Source organism: Oculina patagonica, chromosome 5, assembly GCF_052425735.1.
Source record: "Oculina patagonica isolate OP01 chromosome 5, crgOcupat, whole genome shotgun sequence".
Taxonomy (NCBI): Eukaryota; Metazoa; Cnidaria; class Anthozoa; order Scleractinia; family Oculinidae; genus Oculina; species Oculina patagonica.
The window spans coordinates 22,483,143-22,499,238 of NC_135762.1; the positions used below are offsets into that span (position 1 = coordinate 22,483,143).

Genomic DNA, 16,096 nt, shown 5'->3' on the forward strand with positions numbered 1-16,096 from the left:
CTCATAAACTCCAAACCGGTCACATTATTCAAGACAGCTTTAATGCATCGCACACATTCAAGCTGCAGAAATGCATCGGAAAACTTCGCCAGACCACGCTCGCTAAGATTTCTCGAGAACTTCAAACAGCGAAGTTAACCCTCCAAGCTCCAAGAACTCCGTTAGCCATTTCTTCGAGCAGTTTTCAAGTTTTCTGATTAAACTTGCGTATGTTTTGAGCGAAGGGATTCGCACGAACTTGATAAATAGCTCGGGCTCTACTTCATTCAAATCTGTGTTTAGTTCAAAGGCTTCTTTGCCATCCATGTGGTCTGTGATATCAAACCCGCCGGCTTTTGCCAGCTTTTTCCAATTCATCGACATGACGAATAGATTTTTGAACAGCAGTGATTTCTGTAGGTTTCAGATCAATACATTACAGCCGACCGGTTACTAAAGCTCACGCCGGGAGCTGCTCAAGTCAGTTCGATGTTTCTTTCTTCTTTCGCACACAATTCCGGGCTTCAAGAGGCATATTATTAATTCACTCCATACATGTTGATGGATGCGTCTGTTCAGCTCCCGTAATTGCAGCTTTTCCCGATTTAAAAGGAAACGAATACAAAGCTAAGGTTACGACCTTTTCTTCGTGAATAACCGCAGTAAGCACGTCACTGAAACATAGACGCGCCAACATGAAATTAATTAACGAACGAAGCGTACCTAAATGTCCATTCATTCCCTCATAAATGAAGACAAACAAAGCAAACTCAGTGAGCAACTTGTTTACTCAGTGTAAAGTTGTATTACGGTTGTATGTTTAATCAGTCAGTCAAACACCCCCTGCTTATAAGCCCAGCTGCCCACTAATTAGGAATACTCGATTCGCGAAAAAACCGGAAGGCATGGAGCGAGGCATATTTCTCCAGTTATACACCCCCCCCCCTCACCCCCACCCCCAGCTCACTTCTCCTTGTTCCTTAGTAACGTCCTTGAAGAACATTGCACAAATTCAAATAAATTATCCAAATTATTCAAGTAGAATGCGGAATGACAAATCCTTTAAGTTCTTAGACGAAAATCACTTTAGATTACGCTGGGTTCAAATAACAGGGTCATGTAACTGTTCTAACGTTTTTCTGTACATTTTTGGATGAAAAAGTAGCCCAATGCAAACTTAACGCGCCATCAAAGATGTTCAAGTTTCCAATTTATACACTGAAAATCATGACTATTGGATTGCAGTCGTTATCAAATGTGGGTTGAGTTGTGTTGCCCTGCTGAGGGTTTCTCCGGATCTCCGGTTTCCTCCCCTGAAAACCACACTTCCAAATTCCAATCAACCGGACAGAGGACCCGCATGAAAACCAGCTAGCGCGATGTGGCTCCCTCTAAATATGTAATTTATTTATTTATTGTATCAGTATAACACCCACCCCGCCCCAAATATTAATAGGTGAATTTTTACCGACTAGTAAACGAAATCTCAGATACTTCAATGAGAGGGTTACGTTTGTTTTAGAGAATCTCAGTTCTCGGCTTTAAGTCGAGTCATGCAGGTTTTCCATTCACAAAAATCCTTGCTATGTTGACAAGGCTAGACTCCTCGGGAGTTATAAACACTTTAGTGATATTGTCTGCTTATGTTAGTCTGGAAATCTGCGCGGTTTTTGTTCTGTTTTTGTTTTTGTTATTTCAGTATATCACCTCTGTCGTCTGTCATGTGGCCTAAGAGATTATTTTTAAATCTGATGGACATTAGCCTTTTTTCTTTAAAAAAATAAACCCTTCCATGAAGTTAAATCGTTTTGCTAAAAGAAAAAGAAGAGAGCAGCTCATTGACGTTTCTGGAGTAAAGCATCTTCATTTGTCGATAACAAGATAATAAATCTTTAAACCAGCGGAAATAGAAGTTGAGCTAAAGATATTTATATCGACCCCAGACGACGTGCGAGACTGATTCAATATTACCGTCTGAAAGTTTCATCTTAGTACCATAAATTTGACAGAAATCTTGGAAATAAACAGTGATTTCTGAATAAAATAAAAGTTTTACTGAGTATCGAGGAAGTTAAAGTCAGAGTGAAATTCATCTCGCCAGTGGTCAGCACCCGGGGCTGACCAGAAGGGGGACGAGAATGAGGAATTGGGCGGGAATCTTTGTGCGCGCATGCGGTCCTTGTATGCGTGGGTGTTTCTTGATCACGTGATTTCCGGCGATATCGTATGCACTTTTATATACTGCACATCCGTTTTCTTCAAAGTTCTTTGGTCACGTATCTTTCACAGGAAGGAAAGAACAACAACTTCCTCAAAGTCAATACCACAGTTTAGAGTCTCATTAGCCAATTCGAAGTCGGTCGTATGGACAGGCATTACTAACGTAAGTTTATAAAGTCAATATTATAGTGAGTCCAAAAGGTGGTCGCTGGTGTCATTTTGGAGGCTGTCGTATTAACAGGATAAATTCGCAAAGAAAATAAAAGATGGGAGCTTCAATTCAAAAGGTGGTCTCTAGTGGTATTATTCCTTACGGAGTGGTTGAATTAACGAGGTTCTCAAATAAAAAAGTTGTCTGAGTTTTTGTTGAGGCTTGAAAGAAAAGGCAATATTGATGTCATAGGTAGACAGGTAGTAGGCAAGTAGATCGACCTTTTACTTCATTTTGACACAATTAGGTTTGTGGGTGGTCGTAAAACAAGGTTCCACTGTAATAGTGTTTCGGCATTTCCTTCGAAAAAGTGGATTCAGTAGACGCAAATGAACAAACGAAAAAACAACACGAAACAGTTTTGTGTACAAAGTAGGTTGAAATGTTGCAAATTATTAACTTTCGAACTGCTGTTATCTTGCCGGAGCTTCAATTGATTAGATTTTAATATGTATTTTCTGTGATTCGTTTAAATCAATTGAAATTTTCCTTGTTGAATACCATTTTAGGCTAGGGTGTCAATTTCCCCTACGATTAATGTCATTAATAGCTAATTGTAAGTTTACATAAAAGTCGACCATTATGTAAATTCAGCCACTTTACCTACGAAGATAAGTCTCAAGGTATATTGGTGATCTGAGACATTCTAAAAGATTTTTTTGGCAAATTCCAACACATCTCTATCCATTTTTACAGATTTTGTATTTCGTTGTAAAAAAACACAACTAAGTATCAAAGATAGAGAAAGCAAGTATGTTTACTTACCAATTATAAGTTGGTTTGTTAGTGAGGAATTGTTGGAGATAAACTCCAAACCTGTAACATTGTTCAAGACAGCTTTAATGCATCGCACGCATTCAAGTTGCAGAAAAGCATCAGAAAACTTGGCAAAGCCGCGTTCACTTAGCTTTTCGAGAACTTCAAACAACGAAGTTAGCCCTCCAAGCACCAAAAACTCCTTCAGCCATTTCTTTGAGCAGCCTTTAAGCTTTCTGATTAAACTTGTGTATGTCCTTAGCGAAGGAATTCTCACAAACTTGATAAAAAGCTTGGGCTCTACATCGTTCAAATTGTGCAGTTCAGCTTCGCCATTGATTTTAAACCCGCCAGCTTTAGCCAATTTTTTCCAGATCAAGGACATGTTGAGAGTGTGACTTCATGCGAAAGGGAAACTTTGCAACTGACTGACAACTTATGCAAAAGCATTATATTTTTGTCTTTTCTTTCGCCCACGATTTCAAGAGGCACATTTCAATTTGTCCCATACATGCCCGGGGGAACGCCTATATAAAGTTTACAGGAGTGCTTCCCTCCCCCTCCCGAAAAGGAATCCACTTCATGGGGGGGGGGTGGCTAAAGTTTCACCCCAAGAAGGAAGCAATGAAGACCAGTTATTGATAAAACAAAGACACTGGCCCAGAGTTGATTCTAGTGAGTCAGTAAAATGGAAAACACAATTAAGAACATTTTACACTGATTTACCGTATGCTCTTTAAAGTGCTGTTTAAAAACTTCCCTATGTTTTCTTGGCTAGACTCCCCCCGGAATCATCATATTGTTTGTTTACATTTGTCTGGTGTCTACTTTTCGGGTTGTTATCTTATTTTTTCTAGAACATTGCAACATGCAATATGTTTGAAATTCATTAAGATTAACGATTAAATGATGGATATTAGCCAAAGCAAATGAAAGAAAGCAAGTTTTTTTGCTGTGTTAAACTGTTTTACTCCATGCACTCTTGGTAAGACTCCTGTTAACGTGGGTCAGGTTTTGTTTGTGGGACAATTTATTGTGGAAAAACTTTATATCAATTATCGATGGAGAATTTCTTAGAACAGTGCTATTGTTCTTATGAAGAGAATGCAAACAATTGTTACTGCAAAGTTTTTTTTATCCCCAGACTTTCCCAAAACAGGGTCATCAAGGATGGTGAGTTTATAAACAATATATCACGAAGCAAAAAAACTCGTCGAGCAGAAGTTTCTAGCAAAATAGACTAGTGCCCAAGTACCACCGTCTGATCTACTCTCATGTGATACTTAATGCATCATACATGACGGATGATGTCGAAAAGCTACCACCACGAGAAAGCCCGTGAACATATACAGGAAGTGATCAAGTGGAATAGTTCGAGGAAGAAAGTTTTCTTAAAATTTTATCTTGCTTCTATAACCAACAAATTTTGCCAGAGATTTTGGCCTATAAGCTTCTATTTCTGAATAAAACGTTTACTCAGGTTTGAGGAAGCGAGAGTCAGAGAATGAACTGAAATATTGCAAGCGTGCGGAGTTAGCACACGCGGGAGTAGACTTGCTCCAAGTCGCTTGTTAGATTCGCAGGAGACCGCTGGGCATGAGAAACAAAATGGCGGAGGATCGCGGCAAGTGTCATTTGTTTTCCTTCGCGTGCGCGTTCACAGAAATGAATCCCGCGCGATCTCTCGCGAGAGATTTCAAAGGACGGTTTTACTCAAGTACACTGTGTTTTTGCTTGATTTCAAAAAAAGCGATTCTATTTAAGTAGTAACTATAGATGAAAAGAAAAAACGAGCGACTTGATGCAAGTCTAACGCGGGAGCTACTTTATCACGTGCATTTTTGTCATGTGCATTTTTTTATCACGTGCATTTTTGACGATTTGCTTGATCACGTTATAAACGAACGTGATTTTTTACGACTTCCTCAAAATCTTAATGATATGTTAAAAGTAGTCCCGCTCGGTGACCCTTCGAAATAGTCTTCCGGTTTTCTAACTCCAGATCGGTGAAAATACGATCTATTGAGGCGTTTGAAATATGGGGAAGCTAATGCTGATGCCGTTAAATTTCAGTAACCTGTTTCGTTTTACGGATGATGTCATTGTGTTAAACATTCATTTTCCAGAAGACATGGCAATGAGATGAAAATCGGAACATTTGCGAATGTACGCGAGGCAATTTAACATCATTTTTCACCTGAATTAAATTGTTGTCAATAATCACCATAAAGCAATGATATAAGTAATTTGTTCATGTAGTTTGCTCAATTGAAGCGTGCCAATTCTGGAAGTGTTTTGGAACGTTAAAAAACGTGCAACTTTAAAGAAGTCCACTATACTTTAACAGTGTCTATTTTTATCAGCCGTTCACGTAATCGTGGACATTTTATGTTTATGAATATCGAATTCACCGATTGAAAAGCTTATAATTAACACTCCTGGTTAATACTGATAAGCTCTGACCTGTCATTAACGCAAAGTATTGACTGTTTATAATGTTTCAGACTGGCTATTTCAGTGCATGGGAAGTCACGTCGACTCCGTTATTTAATTTCAGCAACTTAAATTCAAGAGGAGCTTTTTAGAACAGGAGCACCTAGCGAGGAAAATTAGTCAAAAGTCGTTTGTTTTCCCGTATCGTTCAGGGCCTTTTAAAAAGATATTTGTGTAACTAACACTGACAGTTTTAAAAATCTTTTCGGATTTTCAAGCTGATTATTTAAGTCGCAGAAACTTTTAGGGAACATAATCTCAACACTCGAATTTGCGAGCTGTTGTCAGTACCTTTGCGAAAATCGTAGCTGGCGTTTTCCCGTACTCAAAACAACATTTTCATTTACACCTCTCCGAAAACAACAGGTGATATATTTCCCATATAACGAAGGTTCAAGGTGATATTTCATTATTGAAAATCTGAGAGAATAACAGGCCTTCCGAACAGATATTCACCGAAATGATCCATTGCCCGTTGGTGTGGAACACGATTTTTTTGGGCAAATTCTAATTTATGAGTGTCCTATTCAATTTTAATTTTACTCAGCTGTGAAAATAACTCGTTAATTTGAAACATCATTGTCCAAATAATTACAAACTACTTCATGAATAACAAACTGAATTTCTGTTTTTTTACAATTGTTTAACTTTCAATTGAAGTACTTCAGGTCAGTGCTCTTCAAGTACAACTAAGCAAGCAATTCAATAATACTATAGGCAGGCAAACTAAAAAATAAGATTACTTACCAATTACGAGTTGTTTCGTTAGCGAAGGATCTTTGCTCATAAACTCCAAACCTGTCACATTATTCAAGACAGCTTTAATGCATCGCACACATTCGAGTTGCAGAAATGCATCGGAAAACTTCTCCAGACCACGCTCGCCGAGTTTCTCGAGAACTTCAAACAGTGAAGTTAGTCCTCCAAGCACCAAGAACTCCGTTAGCCACTTCTTCGAGCACTTTTCGAGTTTTGTGATCAAACTTGTGTATGTCTTGAGCGAAGGAATTCGCACAAACTTAATAAAAAGCTCAGGCTCTACATCGTTCAAATTGTGCAGTTCAGCTTCGCCATTTATCTGTTCCTTGCAACAAATTTCAAACGCGCCGGCTTTTGCCAGCTTCTTCCAGTTCAGCGACATGTTGAGTGTTTTCAAGCAAGTGTTTCAGTTTCTGAGGTTACCGTGCAAATACATGGTAACTTATGCAAAGCTGAGCTTGATGTTTTTATTCCTTTTTTCGCCCACGTGTTTCCGAGGTTTCATGACTCAAGGAGCTTCAAGAGGCTGTTGTGATGACATGTTGACACACACGTATACTTAGAAAACAGGTTAGGTTATCTAGTGCTATATTTTTTTTATAATTATGCTTGGAAATTCGCTGTCGGCAATTACACACAGACGAAAATAAACTTTAGATTAGGTTTCAGGCGAGAAGTGAGTTATGCCTTTTCGTGATACATGTACAACACATTCTGCTAATTCCCACTCATCATTTTCTCATCTCAGAGGTGTCTTCTTAGATCGCCTCTTTTCAATAAATAACAGTTTTAAATTTTTGAATTATAAGGCACTTTTTATATATATCTTAACTATGTGCGATGAAAATATCTTGAATCTAAGCGCCCACTATATCTGTGATATTTTAAACTGTTATAATGAATCACTAAAAGAACTTGAGGAGAATTTTTCCCTCACGACCAAGAGTTAGTTGTTAGCTTGTTAATGTTAATGTTTAGTTATTAAGTGTATTCTGTTGTGGTCCTGTGGAACTGAAATCTTCAAGTTGAAGATAAAGTCAATAAAGTCGGCTAATTAAATCTACATTGCTAAGAACTGATAAGCTGATAAGGGGGTGGATTGCGATATGAAACAAAAATATTCCTGACAGCAGAGGTTTCTTTAAGATTAAGCAGAGAGGTTCGTAAACTTTAGGATATTTAGTTTAGTTATCATTTTATTCTATTTTTATATAATTTTACACACTGGAAAGCGCGCCATTGAGCCCTGGAAATGGCGCTATATAATTATTTGATTATTATTAAACGGTACTCTTTTCGAGTGCAAAATCAGCGCATATTTATCACTCTTCAACATTCTTGGCACGTTGGGGACTCGAGCAGATCCTTCCTAACTAAACTCGCTCCAAAATTAAAATAAAATTGAAATTTCTAACAGAAAGTTTTAACAAAACCTCGCATAGAAAACAAAAATAAAGAGTTTGATCATTTGTACGTGCCATAAAACTAAATAAAAAGTAATCTGTGAAATTATTTAAATGACAGTCCGATATCAGTGACAACATACATATAGTATAAAAACACGATGAAACGCTAAATAGAGCTAAAAATAAGAGATAAACAATTTTAAATGTGAAATTTTGGGGAACGTTATTTCTGCACGTTTTATTTTTGTTTTATCTTGATTTGTATCTTTACCTTGGCATTAGGATCAGTTTGCGGTTCAATTTTTAAGAGTTTTAAGTATAAACGCTTTGTTTTGCACGATGAACGTTAAAAATGCAAAACAACTACACAAGGACTTCACAAGGACATCAAAAGGCGTGGTAAATTAGTTGTTTATGATTGGCAATTGCGATGAACCGGCAATTGCGTAATCTGGAGTCAAGCCAATATTTTAGTGCGCTTGGGCTTCTATTGTGTTCCTTAACTCTTCCTGTATGGGGGTGGGTTACAAAAAAACCCGATTATGTTAGGTTCTGCTTGGTGAAACTTGAGATATGGCCTTTGCTCGTTTGCGTAAGTGTTTACAAATTAGTGTCCAAGCCTCCCCCATTACATTAGAGGCCTGGCTGCTTGGCGTTATTGCGACATCTTTCGTAAACACATGTGAGAAAATGGCCGTCTTTCACGACGAAGTGGAAATCGAGGACTTTGAATACGACGAAGAATCAGAGACTTATTTCTACCCATGCCCTTGCGGAGATCAGTTTGAAATAACAAAGGTTTGTAAAGCAGCTGTGTTTAGGAGTGTTGTATGTAAAAGAAGTTTGTGCGAATCGACAGCAAGTTTCATTTCCTTCGATGGTGGAATCGAAAGAAGACTTTCAATTTGTCAGTGAATTTGTAAAAATCTGGTTTCAGTTCAAAGAATTTACTGTCTTGTTTTATATTAAAAAGACTAGAAGACCAAACTTTATCATTTTTAGACGTTCAAATGTACTGATTTATGACAGAGCAAAAATTAATTCAGTTAAATAGGCTAGTGCATCATAGTCTACTAACTATGAGTGCATGTAAATATTGTAAATATCTTGTATACTGTATTGTAAATAAGTTTAGTTAGTATTCGTATTTGTCTTAGTGTTATTTTTGTTATGATTATTTCTTAGGTAACTTAAACACGACCACATCAGCTATGCTGTAAATTTATCGTGTCTAAATAAAAGATATTATTATTATTACTAGTGGTAACCACAGGTTAGAAAGTGCGGGCCTTGACGCACTTAGACAAGGTACTGGTAGGCAGTGCCGATAATTATAAATAAACGACTGAACAAGGAGGACTGAAACGATCAAATGGACATTAGAAAATTATTCTGAGTAACGCGTCACGCAAGGATTTTTCGCACGCGGTGCAGTGTGAATTTAGATGTGATTTTTCTCAGTCGGTAAACTCGCTATGTTGTCAGTAAAAGAAGTACAATAACCGTTGTTGGAATCATTCGCTTTACCGTGGTTTATCTGTGATACAATCACAGCAAATGTTCTCAAAAGCAACACATAACGCCTTCAATGTCACAGAAGGTTTATCTAATGTGACAAGCTGTTTTTAAAATATCGCTCTTGGAGAACAGATTTTTCTCTTCCGGTGTTACGACAAACTGTCGTGATTAACACATTTTCGCATTCTGATCGTGCTTAGTGGAAGAACAAAAATTTTCAACTTCCGGTTCGGTCCTGGTTTATAAACGTGGCGCGCACTGTCAAGATTAGGGTTGCGGGCCTCTCTTGGAACCGCAATTATTATTATTATTAAATCCTTTCCCAAAGTGAAACAATTTTCTTACTTATTTTAAGTTCTTTTGTTTCATCTTTTAGCTCAAAACATTAAGCTTAAATTAAAATGATCTTTCCCGATTGTGTCTATTTCTTTTAAATTTAGTTCTGAGAATTTGGGGTTATATCAAGACAATATCCTCTAGTTGTTAATTTTCTTATTTCTCATTTGTTGTTTCTAATTTTTTTTTGTGTGCTTATATGATGTATCAGTTCATGTTAATAACAAAAGCTGAATGTTCTGCTGGCTATTAAATTACATAGTTTTTTTTTCTGTTTCTTTTTATTAGGAAGAGTTGGAAAATGGAGAAGATGTAGCTCGCTGCCCCAGTTGTTCCCTGATCGTGCGAGTGATCTATGACGTGGTTAGTCATTTTGAAGTGAAGATTAACTAGTCTACCTACTTTTCCTGTAGTGCAGTTGTTGGAATTTGTAAACTATCAACATCACTCTCTTTATGGGAGGCATGGTGGCCTAATAGATCAAGCAGTCCCGGTTCCATCCTTGGAGACCCAGGGGCAGTTAGTGGGGGCAGGGGAAAGTCTATACAGGTTAAAAAAGTAATTGGCGAAGTTCTTTTTGTTCTTGACTTTTCTTCGCCAATTTTTTTTTCGCCCGTATAGACTTCTCCCCACCCCCACTCACTGCCCCTAGGTCCGAGGATGTCCCGGTTCAAGCCCTGGCCGGGGTCATTATGTTGTGTTCTTGGACAAGACACTCAAATTTCATAGTGCCTCTCTCTCCACCCAGGTGCATAAATGGGTACTGGCGAACTAATGCTGGGGGGTAACCCTGTGATGGACTAGCATCCCATCCACTTTTCGAATTTTGGAAAAGTGGATATATTAATTGCACACATTATAATACATCAGAAACTTTTCAAGTGCTTGAGCGAAGCTTTCATGCCAAAATCAGCTTTTGTTTCTGTCTGCTTTGTGATTCTGATCCAAATGTTTGACCACTGAGCTATACATGTTAAGCCACTAGCAAGTTGTACTGTTCAGTAATTATCATGAAATGATAACAGAATTATGTATATATATATAGGGTTGGTAAAGTCTGTGTTTGAGCCTGGTTGCACATCAGGCCAGAGCTTTTCCCGGTTTAGTTGCATGAGGCAACTCCCTCCTGGATGGGATATACATGTACCATATTTATTCGAATAAACGGCGCAGCGTTTATTAAATTTTTCACGATTCGAGTGCGGTGTTTATTCGAGGGCAGCGTTTATATGAGGGCGGCGTTTATTTAAAATTCATTTTATTTCTTGCTAACAATAGTATGAAAACTGAACATTTAAATTTTAAAAACAGAAACATGTTTTTTTTCTTGTCTGATAATTCATTTTTATCATCTTAAAACGTCGTTACATATAAAGAAAATACTTTTGAGGCTTGCTCAAAATTTGATTACCCAGTAATACTGGGTTTGCTTTTTGACTATATTATTGGAATAAACGCCGCATTGAGGTGCGGCGTTTTTTCGAGGGCGGCGTTTATTAATATTTCTGCCCTAATGTGCGGCATTTATTCGAGGGCGGTGTTTAATTGAATAAAAACGGTACACCTGGATAGAGAGAGGCACTGTGAGAGTAAAGTGTCTTGCCCAAGAACACAACACAATGGTCCTGGCCAGGGATTAAACCTGGACCGCTCTATCCGGAGTCCAGCACACTAACCACTAACCGCCTCCCAAACCTATACATACACTGTATGAAATATTTGCCACATCAGTGTTTAAGCTAAAAAAAAATTCTTTTCAGGAGGATTTCATGGTATCAGAAGAAGTCCTAGCACCAGCACCAGTTATGGAGAAGGCATAGACAGCAATCAGTTGAACGATAGTATTGCCGTCATCATAGTGATATCCCATATCAGTCATGGTGAACAATAACCAGAGTGACATGTATGGCTAAAGACCACCGCAACAGAGGACAAGTCAAAAGTTCATGGAGCACAATACTGTAGCTCTGGTACTGTCATGATGTGAACCTCAAAGATCAAAGTTGTACTACAGGCCTATTCAGTTGGTGTTATGTGTCAGTTGCAATGTGGGAAACTAAACTTTGCTCAAGGACTTTCAATCATGTAATAAAAACACACCAGCAGGACAATACAATAAAATTAATGCTTGACACCAAGTTCAACCCCAATTGGGTCTGCTGTGAAAATTCTTTAATTTAAATAATATAATTATGTTTAGTATGTTGAAGTATTCTCACTCAAGTTTTCTACTGTCAAAACCAGCAATAAATTCCTTAAATAGACTTTGATTTCATTCTGTTCTTGATTGAATAGGCCAATACTGTAGGTTCCAAAAGTAATAACCCTCAATACTTTCAGATCACAACTATTAGAGTTTGCTTCTTTTGGCTACTTAAAACATGTACTATATGTAGGCCAATCCCCCAGGGGGGGGGGGGGGGGGTACTCCGGCTTGGAAATGACGGGGATGATCGAAGGATTTTTTGGGGTTTGAAATTTTTGATTCCGGGATTTTTTTGGGTTGGAAAATTAGGCAAGTAATTTTTTTGGGTGACTTGATTTAAATAGGGGATTTTTTTGGGTATTAAAAACAAACTAAAGTGCCTTGGAGTATTTATGTTATGATGAATAAACAAGCATGAGCGTTTAATTTTTAATGATTTTCTTTGTGTTATATTATTGCCCCTCCTGGAAATTTATGGGTAATTTGACAAGGGATTTTTTTGGGGGTTATTTTTGGTCCAGGGATTTTTTTGGGTTATGTCGGAAGACTTAGGGATTTTTTTGGGTCCTGAGTTTTTGCCTCCATTCGATCATCCCCGTCATTTACAAGCCGGAGTACCCCCCTGGGGCCAATCCATCTTTTGGGGGGTCACTACTTATGGGGGAACTTTACTTTCAGATCCTTACAGTTAGTCCATAAGCCAAGACCCCAAAAATGGATTTTCGTAGCACCCCCCTTAATACCTAGTGAAATTGGTATCAAATTAAAGCTAAAGGTGTGAAGTTTCTAAAACTACTTGTTACCAGGATGGTAAATGGTGCATAAGGGAGATAGGGCAAGTTTTTTTCGAGGGGGAGGTGGGGATACTTTTTACATTGTAAATACACGTGATGTAAAAACTCTAATACAAATCACGAAATACCCGCCTAAAGTTGTCTCAATCTTTTTCAGATACACTTAAAATTAGTATTTTGACATATTTTATACTTTTCGTAATTTTGTGACCAGCCTTTTTGCACCCGTTGCCATGGAAACCATGAATATATCCCATTGCTACTATCTCGTTAATTGCAAATGCTGTTTCTTATGATTACTAGCCCGTTAGCCCCAAAAATACTTCTTTTTGTGTTTTTTTCCTTGTAATTTCATTAGTTTGTTTGATAACTCAATGCATGATACGCCTTTGTTCCATCATGCAATTAGCAAACACACGGCAGCGTCCTTCATGCTGGAAATTTGATGAATTAACAGAAGGTAAGGAATTGTCTCTTTTTCGCAAAATGGCCATTAATTGTGGACGTAGATAGGCTCACATGATTTCTTAAGGCGCCTCTTGTCATATTTAAAACTTCACTTTCTACTTAATGGCTTATAAAAATTGTTTTTGCAACACCAGAATGCATGTAATGTCAAACTAAGGTTACACTAAAGAGGAGCAATGGAACAAAGCAAGTTTCGAAATCAGTTAAGCTGAGTTTCTAGATAACTACATTTTATTCTGTTATTTGGCAATACATGTTCTTGATAACTTTTATTTTAAATGTTGCAAACAAATTACAAATTTCAGTATTTAACAACAAGAAATAGCCAACACCGATATTTGTCTTAAAAGGGATTTTTCTACATGCAAGAGTCCGTTTATGCCATATGTTTTAGTCATAGCCTGAGTCCAGTGCTTATCTACTTGTCCTCACCCTCGTCGTCGTCATTAACATCGTCATCTCCATCTTTAAAGCCGGTTGCACTGTTCATGCAATTTTCAGAGCAAGTACAAGCTTCTGTGCAAGGCAAGCCTTTACCAAGCAAGGCAAGCCTTGTTTGGCAGTTGCCGCGGAACCCACAGCAAACTAATTCCATCACAGCCTGTGGAGCTGGCGCCAGGTCTGTCCAAACGATCTCAATGCGTCCTTCCTTCAGTTGCAATCCATGGCTTACCGGTTCTTGCTCAATTCTTGGCTGTATTTCCTTCAGAGAAAAAGGGTTGTCCTAAAACCCGGAATGCCGGAAACCCGGAACCGGAAAACCGGAATGCCGGAAATCCGGATAAGAAAGCCCGGAATCCTAAAACCCGGAATGACCTTTTCTGTGTACGCCTTTTTCAGGATAAATACGTGGAAATATGTTATATTTTTTGGGAAATTGGAATTTTGTTGCGAGTTTCCAATTACGTTGCGAGTTAGCGAATCAAATTGTCAATTTCGATACAAAGTTCTCAACTTCGGCCCAGCTGAACTTCGCAATTTAGCTAGTTGAGGAGAAACAAAACATGTTGTTTCAAAGTCATGCCGATATCTGAACTCAGTGATTTTAAAGGATATAAGTTGCAGCGGGAATATTCCAGCGATTCTTGCGTCTCAAGTTGCAAAACACTTGTTTTAACAAATAGTCGACGTCAATAAAAACATTACATTGTTTTTAACTTGGGCAGATTAAAACCTTCTGTAGTTATGTTATCAACAAGGGCTTTGCTACGCTTATAGATCGTTGGAAAAAAGCCATAAAAATATAAAAGGCCCACAAACTTTAAATTTATGTTTAGCGAGCCGCAAACATGCATGTTGGCGTGACAAATTAGTCGTCCCTGTCGCTTTGCTTCGGCTTCGATTAAAATCAACTTTATGTAAAGATGGGTAAACCATGCATCCCGGCTTGCAAACGCAAAAGACTTAAAAATTTAGATTATACCTCGCAAAAAGCGTAAAAAATATATTTTTGTACAAAAAAGGAAAATTTGACCAAATATCTGCCTGCATAATAAAATTCATTTATCGGCAAATTACTTGCGTGATCGCTGGTGCGAAACGTTGTCTGACACTTCAACTGAATTCTTGCTTCCATCATCAAGCGACGAATATCGACAGCGTTTGATACCCATTTTCGAAAGGGCGTGTTCATGCTTAGATGCAATAGACGGTATATGAATGTTATGCTTCCACTCACTATCAGTCAGAACATTTGATCAGAAGGTTGTTATTGCTGTCCTGCTTGTTCGTCAAACAAATATTGTGCAACTTGAGCCACAAGAATCGCTGGAGTATTCCCCCCGCAACTTAATGTTTCCTTTAAAATCATTGAGTTCAGATATCGCCATGACTTTGAAACAATATGTTTTGTTTCTCCTCAGCTAGCTAAATTGCGAAGTTCAGTCGGGCCGAAGTTGGGAACTTTGTATCGAAATTGACAATTTGATTCGCTAACTCGCAACGTAATTGGAAACTCGTAATAAACTTCCAATTTCCCAAAAAATATAACATATTTCCACGTATTTATCCTGAAAAAGGGGTACACAAAAAAGGTCATTCCGGGTTTTAGGATTCCGGGCTTTCTTATCCGGATTTCCGGCATTCCGGTTTTCCGGTTTTCCGGGTTTCCGGCATTCCGGGTTTTAGGACAACCCAGAGAAAAACATGGTAGTTGGCTCGCTTAGGTGGTATCGAAGGGCAGCGCTTGTTGGCAGGAGTTGGTCTGCACGTTTTTGCCTTTGCAAAACCCTTTGTAACAGAGGTTATTGACCAGCTTGCACCGATTATCGTTGTACAACATACAAACCAGTTCTTGCAACCTGGTAATGCTCTTCTCGCTCAGGGGAAGGCTCTCTCCAAGAACTTGGACACTGTCGTTCATGATTTGGCGTTCTCTGACTTTTTTAAACGCCCTTTTCTTGCCCTTGCCTGCAAATGAACTCATAGCATCACAACCTGTTAACGCATGCAAACTAAGAGGACTCGGCATAAGATCTGTATCCGGGGAGACTATGGCGACCCTCTGATGTTCATGTGAAGATGCGTGCTTCGCATGGAGGAACATCCGTGTGTCAACTTCTTCCTGGTCGGTATACAGTTCTCTTTCGTCAGTCGCTGTCATACGTCCATCTATGACGACAAGCTTGGTGCACTTGAAGGTCTTGAAGGCGATTTCGATATGGCGATGAACCTTAGAACTACTACTGAAGATCAACATACTCGAAACAACTGGGCTTGAAATTTGCGTAGAACGCATTCGGAAAAAATAGAGCGGTGTAAGCCGAGAATGCATTGAAATAAATCTTAAAAGCAGGAGAAGAAATGAGCAAGTAATAAAATTATCATGAAAGCCGGTCGCTTTTCGCGGCTTGTTTTCAAATAGCTTAATCATGACATTACTTCAGTCTGGTCTGATCGTAATGCGGCCGCTAAAAATATTTAACCGAGTTAGTTTTGGTAACCATAATTT

General features: G+C 38.4%; 1 protein-coding gene across 1 annotated transcript; it reads left to right on the forward strand.

Annotated features, from left to right (window-relative positions):
- Positions 1 to 8,382: 8,382 nt before the first annotated feature.
- LOC144653331 (diphthamide biosynthesis protein 3-like) lies at positions 8,383 to 11,816 on the forward strand. Its single transcript, XM_078513305.1, has 3 exons — positions 8,383 to 8,622; positions 9,967 to 10,041; positions 11,439 to 11,816. Exons 1-3 carry the CDS (start codon positions 8,398 to 8,400, stop codon positions 11,496 to 11,498), a joined length of 360 nt encoding a protein of 119 aa, XP_078369431.1. The 5' UTR covers positions 8,383 to 8,397; the 3' UTR covers positions 11,499 to 11,816.
- The last annotated feature ends 4,280 nt before the right edge of the window (positions 11,817 to 16,096 follow it).

Coding starts and splice junctions, on each gene's coding strand:
- LOC144653331 (XM_078513305.1), top strand. CDS start 8,398: ATGGCCTTTGCTCGTTTGCGTAAGTGTTTACAAATTAGTGTCCAAGCC. Junction 8,623..9,966: donor ATCAGTTTGAAATAACAAAG/GTTTGTAAAGCA, acceptor TCTTTTTATTAG/GAAGAGTTGGAAAATGGAGA. Junction 10,042..11,438: donor TGCGAGTGATCTATGACGTG/GTTAGTCATTTT, acceptor AATTCTTTTCAG/GAGGATTTCATGGTATCAGA.